This window comes from Scyliorhinus canicula, chromosome 10 (assembly GCF_902713615.1).
Source record: "Scyliorhinus canicula chromosome 10, sScyCan1.1, whole genome shotgun sequence".
Lineage (NCBI taxonomy): Eukaryota > Metazoa > Chordata > Chondrichthyes > Carcharhiniformes > Scyliorhinidae > Scyliorhinus > Scyliorhinus canicula.
Window position 1 is genome coordinate 141,058,914 of NC_052155.1, and position 21,192 is coordinate 141,080,105.

The 21,192-nt window shown below is 46.2% G+C and overlaps 1 protein-coding gene across 6 annotated transcripts in view; it reads right to left on the reverse strand.

The window, feature by feature from the left end:
• Positions 1-21,192, reverse strand: part of LOC119972690 (collagen alpha-1(XV) chain-like) — a 521,348-nt gene that overhangs the window by 20,246 nt on the left and 479,910 nt on the right. For all 6 annotated transcript variants that reach the window (XM_038809807.1, XM_038809806.1, XM_038809803.1 and 3 more), the window contains one exon: positions 4,998-5,110. In XM_038809807.1, the coding sequence (XP_038665735.1) occupies positions 4,998-5,110 (113 nt within the window). The remainder of the gene's footprint in view (positions 1-4,997; positions 5,111-21,192) is intronic.

Below are 21,192 nucleotides of genomic sequence, written 5' to 3' on the forward strand. Positions count from 1 at the left end.
ATTCATATTTGTGTACAAACATGATTACCATCTTTCTATATTTGTGATATGCATAAACAATATAAACAAATTTAACTAAGGTGCCCATGGACATGAGATGCAAGGCCAGTGTCCCTCATGGGATCTCCCCTGTAATCACATGGGCTGTTGCCAGCCTTTTTGAAGACTGGTTTGCGTATCCTCTTTACACTGTGCCTTTGGAAGGCATGTTTCTGTGATGGCCACACATAAGCCACCAGCTTCTTCTTTTTTCATTTCTTTCCACAATGCTTCGTTGTATGTTTTCGGTCTCTTCTGTCTTTGGCTTGTCAATCATAACAACAACTTCTTCATTTTTGTTTTTGTCAGTGGGATGAGCTAGCTCTCCCAGTCTTCTCCTCTTCCTCTTTTTTGTTTGAACTATTATCTTGCAAATTATTTTCTTTTTATGTTTGGGTTTCGCAACCCCTGTTCTACTGCTGGTCTGCACCCTGTGCATAGAAGGATGCAAATCCTCAGTTGGGACCTGTGGCGCCAGTGTGTCTCCAAGGGATTATGTGGTCGTGCCCAATTCTGCGCCCTCATCTGGAGGTTGGAGTGTCTTGCTCACTGGTGCCTGGGTGGAAGTCACATCTGTAACATCAGGTGCTGTCCCTTCTTGGCTTGCTGGAGCAATGATCGATGGCTCCTCATCACTAGAAATGATGATGCAAACATTCTCTGGCCCGGCAGATATAGGTGATGGGTCATCCTGGCCTTGCTCTAGTATATAGTGTGATCCGTCAAGCTGCATAGTGACATGGTCATCAGCTCCTCCAACTCAACTTCCAGTGGAGAAGCCTCGGAGATCAGGGAGTTGTCTCCTGGAACCACGTCAGAGGCCTGAAATGATTTACCAAGTGCCTCTGAAGTAAGCTTCTGGTTTTATGTTCAGTGCTATTACTTCATCATGTCCTCGAAATCATCTCATTCGCACTTTATCATTGCCCTCTGCTGATTCACTCTCAGAGTTGTCATTTTCTTCAACATATTCATGTTCATCGTATGTATCCTCATAGTCTTCATCATCGGAGTTAATATCGTCATAGTCATTCATCATCAATCTCCTCGTACTCATCATCAATCTCCTCGTGCTCATCATCAATCTCCTCATACTCATCATCAATCTCCTCGTACTCATCATCAATCTCCTCGTACTCATCATCAATCTCCTCGTACTCATCATCAATCTCCTCGTACTCATCATCAATCTCCTCGTACTCATCATCAATCTCCTCGTACTCATCATCAATCTCCTCGTACTCATCATCAATCTTCTCGTACTCATCATCAATCTCCTCGTACTCATCATCAATCTCCTCGTACTCATCATCAATCTCCTCGTACTCATCATCATTTCCTGTGAAGTATAAAACTGCTTGTGGAAGTATGTGCGCATGTAGGAATTGACCCATTTAAAAAACTGCAGCTAGTCTTGTTGGAGCATTTCCATCTGATACTCCATTTTTCGGAACCTCAGGGGAGAGAAGAAATTGAAAGAAGAGTTATTTAGCACAGTGTTCGCGACTGCTTTACGGGTATCCTGCAACTCAGTTAGGGCACTTGAGAGTTACAAGTTAGCCAGGAAGGACCTAAAAGGAGAGTTAAGAAGAGCGAGGAGAGGACACGAAAAGTCGTTGGCGGATAGGATCAAGGAAAATTCTAAGGCTTTCTATAGGTATATCAGGAACAAAAGAATGACTAGAGTAAGATTAGGGTCAATCAAGGATAGTAGTGGAAAGTTGTGTGTGGAATCAGAGGAGATAGGGGAAACATTAAATGGATATTTTTCGTCAGTGTTTACACTGGAGAAAGACAATGTTGTCGAGGAGAACACTCAGGTTCAGTCGACCAGGCTAGATGGAATTGAGGTTCAAAAGGAGGAGGTGTTAGCAATTTTAGAAAATGTCAAAATAGATAAGTCCCCTGGGCCAGATGGGATTTATCCTAGGATTCTCTGGGAAGCCAGGGAGGAGATTGCAGAGCCTTTGTCCTTGATCTTTTTGTCGTCTTTGTCGACAGGAATAGTGCCGGAAGACTGGAGGATAGCAAATGTTGTCCCCTTGTTCAAGAAGGGGAGTAGAGACAACCCTGGTAATTATAGACCTGTGAGCCTTACTTCGGTTGTGGGTAAAATGTTGGAAAAGGTTATTAGAGATAGGGTTTATAATCATCTTGAAAAGAACAAGTTGATTAGCGATACTCAACACGGTTTTGTGAAGGGTAGGTCATGTCTCACAAACCTTATTGAGTTTTTTGAGAAGGTGACCAAACAGGTGGATCAGGGTAAAGCTGTTGATGTGGTGTATATGGATTTCAGTAAGGCGTTTGATAAGGTTCCCCACGGTAGGCTATTGCAGAAAATAAGGAAGTATGGGATTGAAGGTGATTTAGCGGTTTGGATCAGTAATTGGCTAGCTGAAAGAAGACAGAGGGTGGTGGTTGATGGCAAATGTTCATCCTGGAGTTCAGTTACTAGTGGTGTACCGCAAGGATCTGTTTTGGGGCCACTGCTGTTTGTCATTTTTATAAATGACCTGGAAGAGGGTGTAGAAGGATGGGTTAGTAAATTTGCTGACGACACGAAGGTCGGTGGAGTTGTGGATAGTGCTGAAGGATGTTATAGGATACAGAGGGACATAGATAAGCTGCAGAGCTGGGCTGAGAGGTGGCAGATGGAGTTTAATGCGGAAAAGTGTGAGGTGGTTCACTTTGGAAGGAGTAACAGGAATGCAGAGTACTGGGCTAATGGCAAGATTCTTGGTAGTGTAGATGAACAGAGAGATCTCGGCATCCAGGTACATAAATCCCTGAAAGTTGCCACCCAGGTTAATAGGGCTGTTAAGAAGGCATATGGTGTGCTAGCCTTTATAAGCAGGGGGATTGAGTTTCGGAACCACAAGGTCATGCTGCAGCTGTACATAACTCTGGTGCGGCCGCACCTGGAGTACTGCGTGCAGTTCTGGTCACCACATTATAGGAAGGATGTGGAAGCTTTGGAAAGGGTTCAGAGGAGATTTACTAGGATGTTGCCTGGTATGGAGGGAAGGTCTTACGAGGAAAGGCTCAGGGAATTGAGGTTATTTTCGTTAGAGAGGAGAAGGCTGAGAGGTGACTTAATAGAGACATATAAGATAGTCAGAGGGTTAGATAGGGTGGACAGTGAGAGTCTTTTTCCTCGGATGGTGATGACCAACACGAGGGGACATAGCTTTAAATTGAGGGGTGATAGATATAGGACAGATGTCAGAGGCAGTTTCTTTACTCAGAGAGTAGTAGGGGTGTGGAACGCCCTGCCTGCAACAGTAGTAGACTCGCCAACTTTAAGGGCATTTAAGTGGTCACTGGATAGACATATGGATGAAAATGGAATAGTGTAGGTCAGATAGGCTTCAGATGGCTTCACAGGTCGGCACAACATCGAGGGCCGAAGGGCCCATACTGCGCTGTAGTGTTCTATGTTCTATGTTCTAACTGGTTCAATCTAATGGTTTTTATTCTGACATTTTTTCCATGCTTCCAGTGAATATGGCAGCCTGTGCACCCCGTAATTGTAAATACAAAGAAGCCTGCCCCATCAGGCTGCCACGCCATCTGCTTTGTTTTTCGTGAAGTACTCATTCGACTGAAACTTGAACTCCAGGAAAACCTCATTGGCTGTCCAGGATCCAAAAGGTTTCTTGCAACGCCCTTTAAAATGCTTCTGTATCATGTGGCTGAGCCTGTCCTCATTTTCAAAGACCGATCACGGGAACTCTGCAGAATCCTTCTGGTTCTCCATTACCGCCTCCTCCACTTTCACTATTGCTCATATTTCATCAGATAATTGAGCTGCCATGTCTGGCTGCGAGTTGTTGTTGGCTCGCTGACTGGGACGTAACAACCGCTCTACTAGGTTCAGGGTCTCACACGCATCTGCCCTAGGATAGGCACCCGTTTTGTGTCCACAAATGGAGAATGGTATGACGTGTTGTCTGTTGTGTACCCATGCTTCTCAGTCACATTCCCCCAAAGTCTCAAATTCGTTCCTACTGTAGTCGACTGACGTTCTTGGCCGTTTTATGACTGTCGGCGGCACTCGCAGGCCGTGCAGATCACCCACACTGAGGAGGTTTGCCTTTGCCCCCGTGTCAAGTTTGCATTTTATCAGTGTGTCATTCAACATCACTGCAATGGTCCACCTGCTTTCGAAGGTATCAGCTAGATTTGAACTGTCGATGCAATTGGTCATCAGAACTTCTTTCTCGTCCATTTTCGGACTCATCATGTCTTTGGTTGAGATTAAATCCACGAAAAATAATTAATCAAGGGCCATCTCATTAACTGCATTTATCGACTCTATCTGGTTGACTGATCTACTTTGGTCCACTGTAGGACACACAAAACGCTGTCTCACAAAATGACCAACACGGCCGCACCTGGAACGAACTATTCCAAAGGCCGGACATTGCCGCGGGCCATGTCGATTGCCACATTTCTGGCACAAGATGGCTGCTCCTGTCTGCCACTTAAAATGGCTGCCCGCACTGAGACCACGTTTCTTTATGACGTGTGTCACAGCACTAATGGCGCTGGCGTCTTACTCTATGTTGGCACCAAAATGCTTCAAGCAGAGTGCGCTAATTTGATGTGCAGCTAACTCACTGGCATGGATCATCTTTACTGTTTGTTCTTTACTGTTTGTTCCAATATCAAATCACAGCAACCTCTCACAGAGTTTATCATTTGATATGCCAAATACAATTTGGTCATGGATCATTGAAGATTTCAGACTGCCAAAATTGCAGGACTGGGCCTTCAGCCTCAAGTCAGTGACAAAACTGTTAAAAGATTCTATGTTTTAAAGGTACCTAATTGGTTGGACTGCAATTTGATATATCCTGAGCCTGGGAACAGTGCTACATAATTGCAAATCCTTTTTTCCATATTTCCATACAGAGAGAATTTTGAAATTTTTTTTTGGATGAGCAGAGACTTACCAGGAAGAATCTTTCATGATGTTTCTACCATCAAACGAATAAATAGGAGTGTCTCTGTTGAAAGTAGCATGGCTTTTAAAAATGGACTCCCAACTGTCAAAAAGCACTTCCCCCTGTGAGAAAAAAGACCAGGAGTTTTATTAATTCATAGAAATAAGCTGGTGTTTCAGTCAGAGTGCTTTCCACTGACAGGCATGAGCTGATGTTTCCTTTACTCTCTGGGACAAAAACAACTCAATTAGATATTGACAGGAACAACTAGGGTATCTGGTGTTAACAGCAAAACATGAAAGTAAGATTACTAGTCAATGCAAGACACGAACAGTGAGAAGTACGTCAGTATTTGGAGCATGAGTAAACCATTTGAACCTTCAAGCCAGCTGTCCCATTCAATAAGATTATGGTCAAACATTGAGGAATACATGGCCTAACAGTCAATTATGTCACAAACCACCATCACATTTAACCAACCCCTGAAACACTTTGACTGTAATTTGCATGGTGTTTGTAACTGGACGTAACATGCTGCTAAGTACTTCAGTGTAACTGAAGCAAGAGAAGTCTGAAGGGTAAATTGTGCACTCCTAGGCTGGGATTCTCCAGCCTCCCTATGGTGGGCCCCACCACATGGTGTTGCGTCAGGCCAGCCAAAAGTCCACTGGCTTTCAGAGGGACTAGAAGACCCTGGTGACAGGCGGGTTTGGAAAATCCTGCCCCTAGCTTCTATCTCCACCCTATCTGCACTCTGAGTGTCATTCCATGTCGGACGTGTAGGCTTGATCACATTAATTTTATAGCGCTGCAATCTCCATTTACGGTAAACTTGGATATCAGGTATCTTCATTTCCCTCAAAAATTATGATGTCCTAGCTCATTCATCGTACAACCAGAAGGGTACTGTACATCTGGTATAATTAAATAACCATCCATTTATCTCAACATTAATCTCTTGTTTATACACCTTTCACAAGCAATACTTAATCTCAGTCTGTGTGCTGAGTCAAACTCAGGTTAGCCTTCTCTAATTGGTAATTTGAGTTGGGTACACTTTAAGCTGCCTAATACCGTTGTTCTGTAAATACTGACAAGAACATGAGGATAAGAAGCAATAGGGGAAAGAAATAATCTCATCTAGCCGACCTCTTTTTCTCAACCATGGTTCTTCTGGTAGCATTATCATCCGAGTCTGAAGGTTATGGGTTTGCGTCCCACTCCATGGTTTAGATTACTTGACATTCCAGTGCACCTACAGAGTATCACACTGCCATTGATGCCATTTTGTGGATAATACCACCATTTTGAAAAAGATGGGGGCGAGTTCTCCCTGTTGGCTTAGCCAACATTTGTAACTCAGTCTCTATCACTAAACAGATGATCTGAATCTTTTTCCCATTGCAGTTTCCGGAGTCTTGCTTTTGCAAATTGGCTACCACACTCCTCTTTTTTTAAATGTATTTTATTCCAAACATATTCGAAGGTCAGAATCATAAATAAATCAAAGAACATTTTTCACACCGAACAGTTCATTGTTTGTGCAAGTTTTACTCCCTTTTCACCCCTCCCCTCCCTCCTCCGTAACAAACAATTCCTCAAACATGGTCATGAATAGTCCCTATTGTGTCTCAAAGCACTCCGCTGATCCCCTCAATTTGAACTTAAGTCTTTTCCAGTTGATCATGTCCGTCAGCTAGGTTGCCAACCCCGGTGACGTTGTCAACCGCCATTCCAACAGAATCCTTCGCTGAGCAACAAGAGAGGCGAAGGCCATAAGGCCAGACTTCTCCCCTTCATCACCTCCGAAATTTCCGTTACCCCACAAATCGCCACAATAGGGTCCGGCCAGGTCTCTACCCCCACAATCTTAAATAACGTCGCAAAGACTCCCTCCCAGTATCTCTACAACTTGTCACCAGCCTCAAAACATATGTGCATGATCCACTGGCCCTCGTCCTCACTTCTCACACTCGTCTGCCACTCCCTGGAAGATCCACTGGCCCTCGTCCTCACTTCTCACACTCGTCTGCCACTCCCTGGAAGATCCACTGGCCCTCGTCCGCACTTCTCACACTTGTCTGCCACTCCCTGGAAGATCCACTGGCCCTCACACACACTTCTCACACTCATCTGCCACTCCCTGGAAGATCCACTGGCCCTCATCCGCACTTTTCACACTCGTCTGCCACTCCCTGGAAGAACCCGCTCATCCTTGCCCGAATCATATGCACCCTTGTACCACCTTGAACTGTATCAAACTCTTCCTCGCACACAAGGAGGTCAAATTCACCCTATGAATCGCCTGATTCCACACTCTCCAACCTATCTCACCTTCCAGCTCCTCCTCCCATTTCTCCTTAATCCTCACCACTTGCGCTCCCCACAGCTCCGTCAGCCACCCGTACATATCGTCATTCCTACACCCCTTCCACATCTGAGAGCAGCAACCGGTCCAATAAGGAAAACTCAACAGCTTGGGAATCCCTCTCATTTCCTTCCACACAAAGTCCCTCACTTGCATATACCTGAACTCGCTTCCCTTCGGAATCTCCACCCTCTCCCTCAGCTCTTGCAGACTTGCAAACCTCTCCCCCAGATATAAATCCCTCGCCCTCACCAGCCCCACCTCTCTCCACTTCCTGGATATACCATCCGTCTCCCCCAGTTTAAACCTGTGGTTCCCACACAACGGTGTCAGCACTGATCTCCCCTCCATCCTATATTGTCTCCTCAACTCGTTCCACACCCTAATCGTGGACTGTACAACTGGGCTCTCAGTTTATCTCCTTGGTGACAGCGGTAGCACTGCCGTCACCTTGGCCCTCAGGCTGGACTCCCTACAGGACTCCTCCTCCATCCTAACCCATTCAAACCCCCTCCTTCGCATCACCACCTCACTTTCTCTGCATTCGCTGACCAATAATAGTGCTGATGTGGAGATGCCGGTGTTGGACTGGGGTGAGCACAGTAAGAAGTCTTACAACACCAGGTTAAAGTCCAACATGCTTGTTTCAAACACTAGCTTTCGGAGCACTGCTCCTTCACCTGAGGAAGTAGCAGTGCTCCGAAAGCTAGTGTTTGAAACAAGCATGTTGGATTTTAACCTGGTGTTGTAAGACATCTTACAATAATAGTAGATTCAGTAACGCCAGCCCCCTTTCTGCCTTTGCCTCTGTAACAGGGCCTCTTCACCCTATATAAACACCAAAATCGCTGCATCCAGTTTCTGGAAAAAGGCCTTCGGAATGAAGACTGGGAGGGTCTGGAATACAAATTGGAACCTTGGCAGAACATTTATTTTTACCATCTGGACCCTCCCCGCCAGTGTTAGGTGTAACGTATCCCATCTCCTAAAGTCCTCGCTAACCTCCTCCACAAACTTTGTCAGGTTCCATTTGTGCATCATCGCTCACTCCCCCGTTACCTGATAACCCAAATACCTAAACCTGTCCCTGGCAACCCTAAGTAGCAATACCCCAAGATTGGCTCCCCGACCTGCCGCATTCACCAGAAACACCTCACTCTTTCTGACATTCAGCTTATAGTCCGAGAAGGCCCTGAATCTCTCTAGTATGTCCATAATTCTCCCCATACTTTCCAATGAGTCCTATACGAACAGCAGCAGGTGGTCTGCGTATCGCGACACCTGGTGTTCCCTTCTCACCCTCACAATCCCCTGCCACCCTACTGACCACCCTAAGGCCATCGCCAAGGGCTCTATTGACAGTGCAAACAGCAGTGGCGACAGCCTCTGTTCTCCTGCCTCATTCACCTACGCAACCCACTATGAACTCTTTTTTAAAATTTGAAGTACGCAATTCTTTTCCAAATAAGGGACAATTTAGCGTGGCCCTACCCTGCACATATTTTGGGTTGTGATGGTGAGACCCACAGAGGCACCCCAACAAGTCCTTCCCCTCCTTCGGGAAAATTCTAATAAACATTGTGGACCTTCTAATCTTATTTAATCATGCTTTCAAGCAACTTGTGTTGGCAATTGAAACTTTGTATTTGAAAAGTTTTATGTTGCTTCTTCAGTTTGTAATGTGTTGGGAGCGACTTGAGCAGCTGCATTTCGTTCATTCATGTGTGCCTGAGAGAAAACACAAGAACATCAGAAACATGATGGATTTAGAGGTTTGAAATGCTGGGTAAACTGTACCACCATTCTAGAAGGGAGTTCTGGAGTTTATACATGGAGGGGGGCAACATTTTCCACTCCTGGTTTTGGGGCAGGAAAGCTGGTGAGGGCAGAGAATCCAAGGGGAGCCTCCAAACGGCTTTAATACTGGTGGGATTTCCCATTCAAATTGTCCCTTCCACCCCACGGGGAACCTCAGTACAAAACATTGAAATTTACTGGGTGAGCTACTCTCAGCCCAAGCCAGGCCGGAGAATGACTGAGCCGGGCGTGAATCGCGCGACGACGCCGCCCCAACGTCGGTCCGCCGATTCTCCGGAAAGCGGAGAATGGCGGCATTGGCGCCAACGCGGTCGGCGCGGCGCTGGTCAGGGGCCACTCTACATGGCCTCCCCAGTGATTCTCTGCTCGGGATGGGCCCAGCAGCCGGTCAAACAAATCCGAGTCCTGCTGGCACCGTCCATGTGTGGTCTTACCCGGCGGGACTTCGGCGTGCATCCATCCGGGGCGGCCTGGTCCGACCCCGGGGGGGGGGGGGGGGGGGGGGGGGGGCCTCCGCTGTGGCCTGGCCCGCTATCTGGGCCCACCGATCGGCTGGCCAGCCTCGCGGGCTGGGGGCCTCTTTTGCTCCACACAGGCCCCTGTAGCCCATGTTGCGCGGAGAAGGGAGCCACCGTGCATGCGCGCAACCGCGCCAGTCGGCACCCATTTGACGCCGGCATTGGCAGCTGGAGCGGCGTGGGTCGCTCCAGTACTGTGCTGGCCCCCTGTAGGGGTCAGAAACGCTGCTCCTGAGGGCAGTCGTGAAATGCGACAGCGTCAACACTTAGCCTTCCCTGCTGTATTATCCCTCGGCAACATGATGTCACGTTGGCAGGGTTGAGAACAGGACCTGACCAGCAGGGACGTGGTGAAGTAAATCAGCCAGGGGGGACATGCAGGTAAGTACATGCCCTGGCCGGGGGGGGGGGGGGGGGGGGGGGGGAAGTACAGGTGAGTACATGCCCGGTTTTGGGGGGGGGGGGGGGGAACGTGACATGCAGGTGAGTATGTGCCTGGGGCATGCAGGTACGTACATACGCGGAGGGGGGGGGGGGAGGGGCGGGGAACGTGCAGGTAAGTACATTCCCGGGGGGGGGGGGGGGGGGGGGGGAGACGTGCAGGTGAGTACATGCCCGGGTATTATTGGAGTTGAGGGAGATATGTGTTGGTGTCTGCGTGAACATGGTGCAAAAAACCTATCCTGAATTCTTGTGGTCATTGCGAGCAATCGCCATGTGGGAAGCTGTGCTATTTTATTTCTTTTCATGGCCTTATCCTCCTCTCCTTTGTTCTCTGGAGATGCGTAGAGAGGTTTCTCGTTGATTCTAATGATTATACTGAGCCAATTATACAGCTGTTCCCCTCTATATCCATCTACGTTGAGACTTTTTTTTAACTGAGCTAGACCAATCCTATGGTTTTGTTGCGTTATTTGTTCAAATGAAAAACTTCAATAAAAATACTTTTAAAAAAAACATGATGTGAAGATGCCGGCGTAGGACTGGGGTGAGCACAGTAAGAAGTCTTACAACACCAGGTTAAAGTCCAACAGGTTTGTTTCAAATCACTAGCTTTCGGAGCGCAGCTCCTTGGCACAAAAGCAAACCATTTCCACTTTTTATTTCCAATTCCCAATATTTTGCTTTCTTAGTAATTTTATTATCTTAAAACTAGACTTTGTCTACCTTGGAGGAAAATCAGGAAGCACTTTTTGACACATGTAATAATAATAATCTATATTAGTGTCACAAGTAGGCTGACATTAACACTGAACATAGAACACTACAGCGCAGTACGGGCCCTTCGGCCCTCGATGTTGCGCCGACCCGTGAAACCATCTGAAGCCTATCTGACCTACACTATTCCATTTTCATCCATATGTCTACCAGTGACCACTTAAATGCCCTTAAAGTTGGCGAGTCTACTACTGTTGCAGGCAGGGCGTTCCACACCCCTACTACTCTCTGAGTAAAGAAACTGCCTCTGACATCTGTCCTATATCTATCACCCCTCAATTTAAAGCTATGTCCCCTCGTGTTGGTCATCACCATCTGAGGAAAAAGACTCTCACTGTCCACCCTATCTAACCCTCTGACTATCTTATATGTCTCTATTAAGTCACCTCTCAGCCTTCTCCTCTCGAACGAAAACAACCTCAATTCCCTGAGCCTTTCCTCATAAGACCTTCCCTCCATACCAGGCAACATCCTAGTAAATCTCCTCTGAACCCTTTCCAAAGCTTCCACATCCTTCCTATAATGTGGTGACCAGAACTGCACGCAGTACTCCAGGTGTGGCCGCACCAGAGTTATGTCCAGCTGCAGCATGACCTTGTGGTTCCGAAACTCAATCCCCCTGCTGATAAAGGCTAGCACACCATATGCCTTCTTAACAGCCCTATTAACCTGGGTGGCAACTTTCAGGGATTTATGTACCTGGATGCCGAGATCTCTCTGTTCATCTACACTACCAAGAATCTTGCCATTAGCCCAGTACTCTGCATTCCTGTTACTCCTTCCAAAGTGAACCACCTCACACTTTTCCGCATTAAACTCCATCTGCCACCTCTCAGCCCAGCTCTGCAGCTTATCTATGTTCCTCTGTATCCTATAACATCCTTCAGCACTATCCACAACTCCACCGACCTTCGTGTCATCTGCAAATTTACTAACCCATCCTTCTACACCCTCTTCCAGGTCATTTATAAAAATGACAAACAGCAGTGGCCCCAAAACAGATCCTTGCGGTACACCACTAGTAACTGAACTCCAGGATGAACATTTGCCATCAACCACCACCCTCTGTCTTCTTTCAGCTAGCCAATTACTGATCCAAACCGCTAAATCACCTTCAATTCCATACTTCCTTATTTTCTGCAATAGCCTACCATGGGGAACCTTATCAAATGCCTTACTGAAATCCATATACACCACATCAACAGCTTTACCCTGATCCACCTGTTTGGTCACCTTCTCAAAAAACTCAATAAGGTTTGTGAGACATGACCTACCCTTCACAAAACCGTGTTGTGTATCGCTAATCAACTTGTTCTTTTCAAGATGATTATAAACCCTATCTCTTATAACCTTTTCCAACATTTTACCCACAACCGAAGTAAGGCTCACAGGTCTGTAATTACCAGGGTTGTCTCTACTCCCCTTCTTGAACAAGGGGACAACATTTGCTATCCTCCAGTCTTCCGGCACTATTCCTGTCGACAAAGACGACATAAAAATCAAGGACAAAGGCTCTGCAATCTCCTCCCTGGCTTCCCAGAGAATCCTAGGATAAATCCCATCTGGACCAGGGGACTTATCTATTTTAACATTTTCTAAAATTGCTAACACCTCCTCCTTTTGAACCTCAATTCCATTTAGCCTGGTCGACTGAACCTGAGTGTTCTCCTCGACAACATTGTCTTTCTCCAGTGTAAACACTGACGAAAAATATCCATTTAATGCTTCCCCTATCTCCTCTGATTCCACACACAACTTTCCACTACTATCCTGGATTGGCCCTAATCTTACTCTGGTCATTCTTTTGTTCCTGATATACCTATAGAAAGCCTTAGGGTTTTCCTTGATCCTATCCGCCAACGACTTTTCGTGTCCTCTCCTCGCTCTTCTTAACTCTCCCTTTAGGTCCTTCCTGGCTAACTTGTAACTCTCAAGTGCCCTAACTGAGCCTTCATGTCTCATCCTAACATAAGCCTTCTTCTTCCTCTTGACAAGTGCTTCAACTTCCTTAGAAAACCACGGTTCCCTTTCTCGACAACTTCCTCCCTGCCTGACAGGTACATACTTATCAAGGACACGCAGTAGCTGTTCCTTGAAAAAGCTCCACATTTCGATTGTACCCATCCCCTGCAGTTTCCTTCCCCATCCTATACATCCTAAATCTTGCCGAATAGCATCATAATTGCCTTTCCCCCAGCTATAATTCTTGCCTTGCGGTATATACCTATCCCTGCCCATTGCTAAAGTAAACATAACCGAGTTGTGATCACTATCACCAAAGTGCTCACCTACATCTAAATCTAACACCTGGCCGGGTTCATTACCCAGTACCAAATCCAATGTGGCCTCGCCCCTTGTTGGCCTGTCTACATACTGTGTCAGAAAACCCTCCTGCACACACTGCACAAAAACTGACCCATCTATAGTACTCGAACTATAGTATTTCCAGTCAATATTTGGAAAGTTAAAGTCCCCCATAACAACTACCCTGTTACTCTCGCTCCTGTCAAGAATCATCTTTGCAATCCTTTCCTCTACATCTCTGGAACTATTCGGAGGTCTATAGACAACTCCCAACAGGGTGACCTCTCCTCTACTGTTCCTAACCTCGGCCCATACTGCCTCAGTAGACGAGTCCTCAAGCGTCCTTTCTACCGCCGTAATACTTTCCTTGATTAACAATGCCACACCCCCCCCTCTTTTACCATCTTCTCTGTTCTTACAGAAACATCTAAATCCTGGAACCTGCAACAACCATTCCTGTCCCTGCTCTACCCATGTCTCCGAAATCGCCACAACATTGAGATCCCAGGTACCAACCCATGCTGCAAGCTCACCCACCTTATTCCGGATGCTCCTGGCGTTGAAGTAGACACACTTCAAACCAGTGTCCTGCTTGCCGGTGCCCTCTTTCGAACTTTTAACCCTATCCCTGACCTCACTACTCTCAACATCCTGTACACTGGGACTACAATTTAGGTTCCCATCCCCCTGCTGAATTAGTTTAACCCCCCCCCCCCGAAGTGCACTAGCAAATCTCCCCCCCAGGATATTGGTACCCCTCTGGTTCAGGTGAAGACCATCCTGTTTGTAGAGGTCCCACCTACCCCAGAATGAGCCCCAATTATCCAGGAAAGCAAAACCCTCCCTCCTGCACCATCCCTGTAGCCACATGTTCAACTCCTCTCTCTCCTTATTTCTCACTTCGCTAGCACGTGGCACGGGTAACAACCCAGAGATAACAACTCTGTTTGTTCTCGCTCTCAATGTTCTAGCTCTCTCTAACTGCAATGAAGTTACTGTGAAAAGCCTACAGTCGCCACATTCCGGCGCCTGTTTGGGTACACAGAGTGTCCAATTCACCTAACAGCACGTCTTTCAGGACTTGTGGGAGGAAACTCTGGTGCGGCCGCACCTGGAGTACTGCGTGCAGTTCTGGTCACCACATTATAGGAAGAATGTGGAAGCTTTGGAAAGGGTTCAGAGGAGATTTACTAGAATGTTGCCTGGTATGGAGGGAAGGTCTTACGAGGAAAGGCTCAGGGACTTGAGGTTGTTTTCGTTAGAGAGGAGAAGGCTGAGAGGTGACTTAATAGAGACATATAAGATAGTCAGAGGGTTAGATAGGGTGGACAGTGAGAGTCTTTTTCCTTGGATGGTGATGACCAACACGAGGGGACATAGCTTTAAATTGAGGGGTGGTAGATATAGGACAGATGTCAGAGGCAGTTTCTTTACTCAGAGAGTAGTAGGGGTGTGGAACGCCCTGCCTGCAACAGTAGTAGACTCGTCAACTTTAAGGGCATTTAAGTGGTCACTGGACAGACATATGGATGAAAATGGAATAGTGTAGGTCAGATAGGCTTCAGATGGTTTCACAGGTCGGCGCAACATCGAGGGCCGAAGGGCCCGTACTGCGCTGTAATGTAATGTTCTAATATAATGCAACCTGAGCACCCGGAAGAAACCCACGCAGGGACGGGGAGAATGTGCAGGAATCGAACCCACGACCCTGGAGCTGTGAAGCAACAGTGCTAACCCCTGTGCCACGTGCCACCCCATTTGGCACACTCTCGGTCCAATAGGCTTCAAATGCTGGGCAAATGGGGTTTTCAAGGCTGAAATGATTAGAAAGCAGTGGTCATCTATCTCCGCCCCTGTTTTCGGCAGGTAGCAAAGCCAGTGGGGGTAGAGAATCCCATTGGAGTCCCCAAACAGCTTTCACCATGGTGGGATTTCCTGTTCCTTGTTCTCCCCATCCCCTGCCAATGACATAATGGGGTTCCAGCCATCAAAGGTCAGGAACCTCATTACCATACATTTAAATATCATCAGTGGGCTTCCCCGATGTATCATCTTCCCATCTCAGAACCCCTTGCTGATGTGAAATCATGTCGGTGGGATTTACAGCAGCTTTTGCTAAATGGAGACTTGGCAAAGCCCCACTGGGGGACCCACAGTTAAGTACATGCCCCAGCAGTGATAGACTTGGGGTGGGGCTTTGCGGGGGAAGGGGTGGTGTCTCCATGTCCATGGGAGTGATCTTTTTTTAAAGATCAGGTTAGCGGTTTGGGGAAGGCTTATTGGAGCCCACCCCGCCAGCTTTGGGACCAGTGCTTTGATTTTTTAAAATTTTGTCTAAGTGCCACCCATTATGGTGGGAAAGGCCAGCAGCGGAGCCAGCGAACCACGCACCACGTTTCCCACCTGTGTTGACACTGAGTTAAAAAATGATCAAATTCCACCCAATGTTAGTGTTTCAGGATGGAACTCAAGAAAGGTCATTGAACTGAAATGTTAACTTTGGGTGTGATTTAATGAGACATAAACCGTGTCCTGTTTTGGGCGCATTTAGCCGGGTGTTTCTCGGCACCGCTATTTAACAGGACTTCTTTTTACCTCGGCGAGGAACGTCCCACAGATCAGCATGGGCCTCATTTCCTGCATTGACGTGCTCAACTCACCAGTACAGGAGGAGTATTTGCGGATCGGGGCGCCATATTTAAATGCAGCCCTGATCTTTCAACCTTCCTCACCAAGGCCTTCCAACCCTCCACTCCACCCAACTTACGTCTCAGGGGAATCCTCGAGCTTCCTCTCACCCTCTCTTAAGGGCAATGCACTCCAGGGCCCGATCCTTGGCATGAGCACTTGACCCCCAAGCTCCTTGGCACTGCAACCCTGCTACCCTGGCAGTGCCCCTGCCATCTTGGCAGTGCCCAGGTGCCAGTGGGAGCATCAGGGTACCACCCTGCTCAGAGCCCGACCACCCAGAGGTCTCTAATGACATTGGAAAGACTCCCCGCAGATCGGGGCACCATTTTATCCAGCGGCCTCTATCTCTCCCGCCCATGCTCTTTTTACCCCCTAACCCTACCCTACCTTGAGGAAGCCCCAGGGAACAGCACTTCACCCTAGCTCCCCCCACCCCCCGAACTTGGCAAGACTACCCCTCCATCCCCCGAGACCACTTCTGGCAGTGCCAACATGGGCAACCTGGCATTTCCAGCATGGGTAACCTTGGCTGTGTCACTTGCACATTAGTCTATGTACAAACTACACATCACTTTACTGATCCAATGTACTAAGGGCAAAAGACCCATTTTTCTCATTTCAGCACTTGTTAATATTTTTGCACGTGTAACAACTGGCACTGAGTCTTACAAGCAATGAGTGCAATTTGGAGCATGGAGCCACATTAGGCCTCTCTCAAGATCAGTTTGTAACCTCTCCATTGCATTTGCAAACATACCATTTGTAGGTTCATACTTTATTTTGCTCAATGAGTTCCACAATTTATCTTCATGCCGAAGTCCATCTCTTGCCAGTTCGCTCACTTTGTTATTTCTTATTCAGATTAGTTATGCCACGAGGCAAATAAGCAAGAGGCTTGGACTAATAATCGAGAGAATTGGAGTTCAAATCCTACCAGGGCAGTTTGAAAATTTGAATTCCATTTGTTTAAATATGGAAATAGAAGTAACCAAGTAGTTAAAAACCCAACGGGTTCACTAATGTCCTTTAGGGAAGGAAACCAATCACCCTTACCTGGTTTGGCCTATATGTGACGAGGGCATCATGATTAGGCATTTCCAACCAACACCAACACCAAGGACTTTGTGGAAGATGATTCTTGGGTAGGGTGTGTGGATACTCTGGTTCATGTTGACATTAAAAAGGAGGGGGTATTGGGTGTTTTGAAAGACATTAAGGTAGATACTTCTCCTGGGCCGGATGGGATTTAGCCCAGAATACTGAGGGAAGCAAGGGAGGAAATTGCTGGGGTCTTGACTGACATTTTTGCATCATCATTGGCTCCAGGTGAGATCCCAGACTAGAGAATAGCTTATGCAGTACCGCTGTAGGCCCGTGAGCTTCACATCAGTAGTAGGTAAATTATTGGAGAGAATTTTCAGGGACAGGATTTATATCCATTTGGAAACAAACGGACTCATTAGCGATAGACAGCATGGTTTTATAAAGGGGAGGTTGTGCCTCATTAACTTGATCGAGATTTTTGAGGAGGTGACAAAGATGACTGATGAGGGGAGGGCGGCGGATGTTGTTTAAAGTAAAGCCTTTGACAAGGTGCCACATTGCAGACTGGTACAAAAGGTGAAGTCACACGTGATCAGAGGTGAGATGTCAAGATGGATACAGAACTGGCTAGGTCACAGAAGGCAGAGGGCAGCGGTAGAAAGGTGTTTTTCTGAATATATGGTTGTGACGAGTGGTGTTCCACTGGGATCGGTGCTGGGGCCTCTGTTGTTTGCAGTATACATTAATGATTTAGAGAAAAATGTAGTTTGTCTGATCAGTAAGTTCGTGGATGATACCAAGGTTGGTGGAGTGGCAGATAATGTTGAGGATTGTCAAAAGATACAGCAGGACAAAGCTAGGTTGGAGACTTGGGCAGAGAAATGGCAAATGGAGTTTGATCAGGACAAATGTGAGGTCATCCACTTTGGTAGGTAAAACATTGAGGCAAAATATATAGTACATAGAACATAGAACATAGAACGATACAGCGCAGTACAGGCCCTTCGGCCCTCGATGTTGCACCGACATGGAAAAAATCTAAAGGCCATCTAACCTACACTATGCCCTTATCATCCATATGCTTATCCAATAAATTTTTAAATGCCCTCAATGTTGGCGTGTTCACTACTGTTGCAGGTAGGGCATTCCACGGCCTCACCACTCTTTGCGTAAAAAACCCACCTCTGACCTCTGTCCTATATCTATTACCCCTCAATTTAAGGCTATGTCCCCTCGTGCTAGCCACCTCCATCCGCGGGAGAAGGCTCTCGCTGTCCACCTTATCTAACCCTCTGATCATTTTGTATGCCTCTATTAAGTCACCTCTTAACCTTCTTCTCTCTAACGAAAACAACCTCAAGTCCATCAGCCTTTCCTCATAAGATTTTCCCTCCATACCAAGCAACATCCTGGTAAATCTCCTCTGCACCCGTTCCAAAGCTTCCACGTCCTTCCTATAATGAGGCGACCAGAACTGTACGCAATACTCCAAATGCGGCCGTACTAGAGTTTTGTACAACTGCAACATGACCTCATGGCTCCGGAACTCAATCCCTCTACCAATAAAGGCCAACACACCATAGGCCTTCTTCACAACCCTATCAACCTGGGTGGCAACTTTCAGGGATCTATGTACATGGACACCGAGATCCCTCTGCTCATCCACACTACCAAGAATTTTACCATTAGCCAAATATTCCGCATTTCTGTTATTCTTTCCAAAGTGAATCACCTCACACTTCTCCACATTAAACTCCATTTGCCACCTCTCAGCCCAGCTCTGCAGCTTATCTATGTCCCTCTGTAACCTGCAACATCCTTCCGCACTGTCTACAACTCCACCGACTTTAGTGTCGTCTGCAAATTTACTCACCCATCCTTCTGCGCCCTCCTCTAGGTCATTTATAAAAATGACAAACAGCAACGGCCCCAGAACAGATCCTTGTGGTACGCCACTCGTAACTGAACTCCATTCTGAACATTTCCCATCAACTACCACTCTCTGTCTTCTTTCAACTAGCCAATTTCTAGTAAATGTCAAAACTCTAAGGAATATAGAAAGTCAGAGAGATCTGGGCATACAGGTCCACAGATCTTTCAAAGTGGCAACACAAGTGGACATGGTAGTCAAGAAAGCATATGGAATGTTTGCCTTCATTGGACAGGGCATTGAGTATAAAAACTGGCAAGTCATGCTGCAGTTGTATAGAACCTTGGTAAGGACGCACATGGAATATTACACACAGTTCTGGTCGGCACACTACCAGAAGCATGAGAAGGCTTTGGATAGGGTGCAGAGAAGGCTTTCCAGGATGTTTCCTGGTCTGGAGGGTTCTGTGCGGAGAGGCTGAATAGACTTGGACTGTTTTCATTGGAAAGATGGAGGTTGAGGGGTGACCTGATGTTAAGTAATGGGTTAAGAGACATTCCAATTCGTTGTCTCATTTATGTTAAGTATCCAATAATTGACACTGATATGTAAAGGGGCCTTTGTGTCAGGTGATGTGATGTTAGAGTTTTGTGCAGAGTCTGTTGAAGTAAATTAAAGGTGTTTGTGGAAAAGGAGCAGAACCTTTGACTCTTTATACAACAGCAGCTAAACAATTAACAAATGGTAGCAGAGGACGGTTGCTGTGCAAATGTGAAGGGTTGAAAGATACAACTTTTCCAGACCAAACCAAGGAGTGAGTGAGAAAGAAAAAACAAAGATATGGCTGAACCTAGGATAAAGATGGCTGGATATGACTACCCACCCTTATTTTCTGAAAGGGGATCATACGACCAATGGAGAAGTGCGGTAGTTATGTGGGCTAAGGTAACTGCCTTGGGAAAGAGAAAAACAAGGTATGGCATTGGCTCTTTCTCTACCTTATGAGTAAAGTCCGGAGTAAAGTGTTTTCTGAGCAGGAATTGGAAGAGTTAGTCTTAGATGTCTGCAGACTCTATTACGTTATATGCATAAGATTCATAAGAAGGATGACTTGTTAAGTGCGTATGAAGCATGGTCGGATTTTGATAGGTTCTGGAAAATAGAGGATTTCTCCATTGAAGACTATATAATGGAATTTGGCAGACTATATAAAAGGCTGCAGAAACACAACCTGGAATTTCCAGTCTGTGTTGACCTTAAGATGGGATAAAGCCAATAATATATTTATTTTGCATTTTGTAGATTTATCAACCAGATTTAGTCAATCAATGATTGGACGAAGTAAAGAAAAGAGAGTAATTCTGGATCAAATCGTGGAAAAATGGATAGGGACAGGAATGAGCTCACCGACAAAATCCCTTCCGGGGAAGAATTTGCTAATGACGAGTTTAGGGATATGTGTGAAAACGTGAATATCACAGTTCTGAATACGGCTGCAGAAAGCCCATTTAGTAATGGTGTGTGTGTGAAAGAAACCAAGCGGTAATAGATGACATGCTCCCGAAAATTTTGGCAGACCAAACTACAAGCTAAATTCAGCTTTAGCATGGGCAGTACATGCAAAGAATTCACTGCAGATGGTTGGGGGCTATAGTCGCTATCAATTAGTGTTTGATAGAAATCCTAAAATTCCGTCCATTTAAATGCATTTAAATGCATTACATAGCAGTAGAAAAGCTTTTTTGGAAGAAGTCTCTGAAAGAATTCGCAGAGCTTTGAGGCATAATGTACAGCCATCAAATACCGTTTTTCAGCAAGGAGACATAGTATACTATAAGAGAGATAATTTTAATGAATGGAAAGGCCCAGGGAAGATCATAGGCATAGATGGCAAAACATTTATTTTGCAACATGGCAATCAAACCGTTAGGGTACATTCATCAAGGATAATGGGTACTGATTAGTCCAAAGATCAGTCCAAAGATGTGCGGGTTAGGTGGATTGGCCATGCTAAATTGCCCGTAGTGTCCTAATAAAAGTAAGGTTAAGGGGGGTTGTTGGGTTACGGGTATAGGGTGGATACGTGGGTTTGAGTAGGGTGATCATGGCTCGGCACAACATTGAGGGCCGAAGGGCCTGTTCTGTGCTGTACTGTTCTATGTTCTATGTTCTATTACAAATTTTCAAATTTAGACAGAGCAGACAGACATGACGAGGAACCAGAGTCATCTGGTACGCACGTGTTACAGAACTATGAGGACCAGTTAACTGATATAGACAGGGTTTCTGTAGAGGAACACAACACTTCTGATGATTTAGACCAGGCCATTTTTCCGAAAGAAAAACTGCCAAAGGTTGGTACAAAAGTGACAT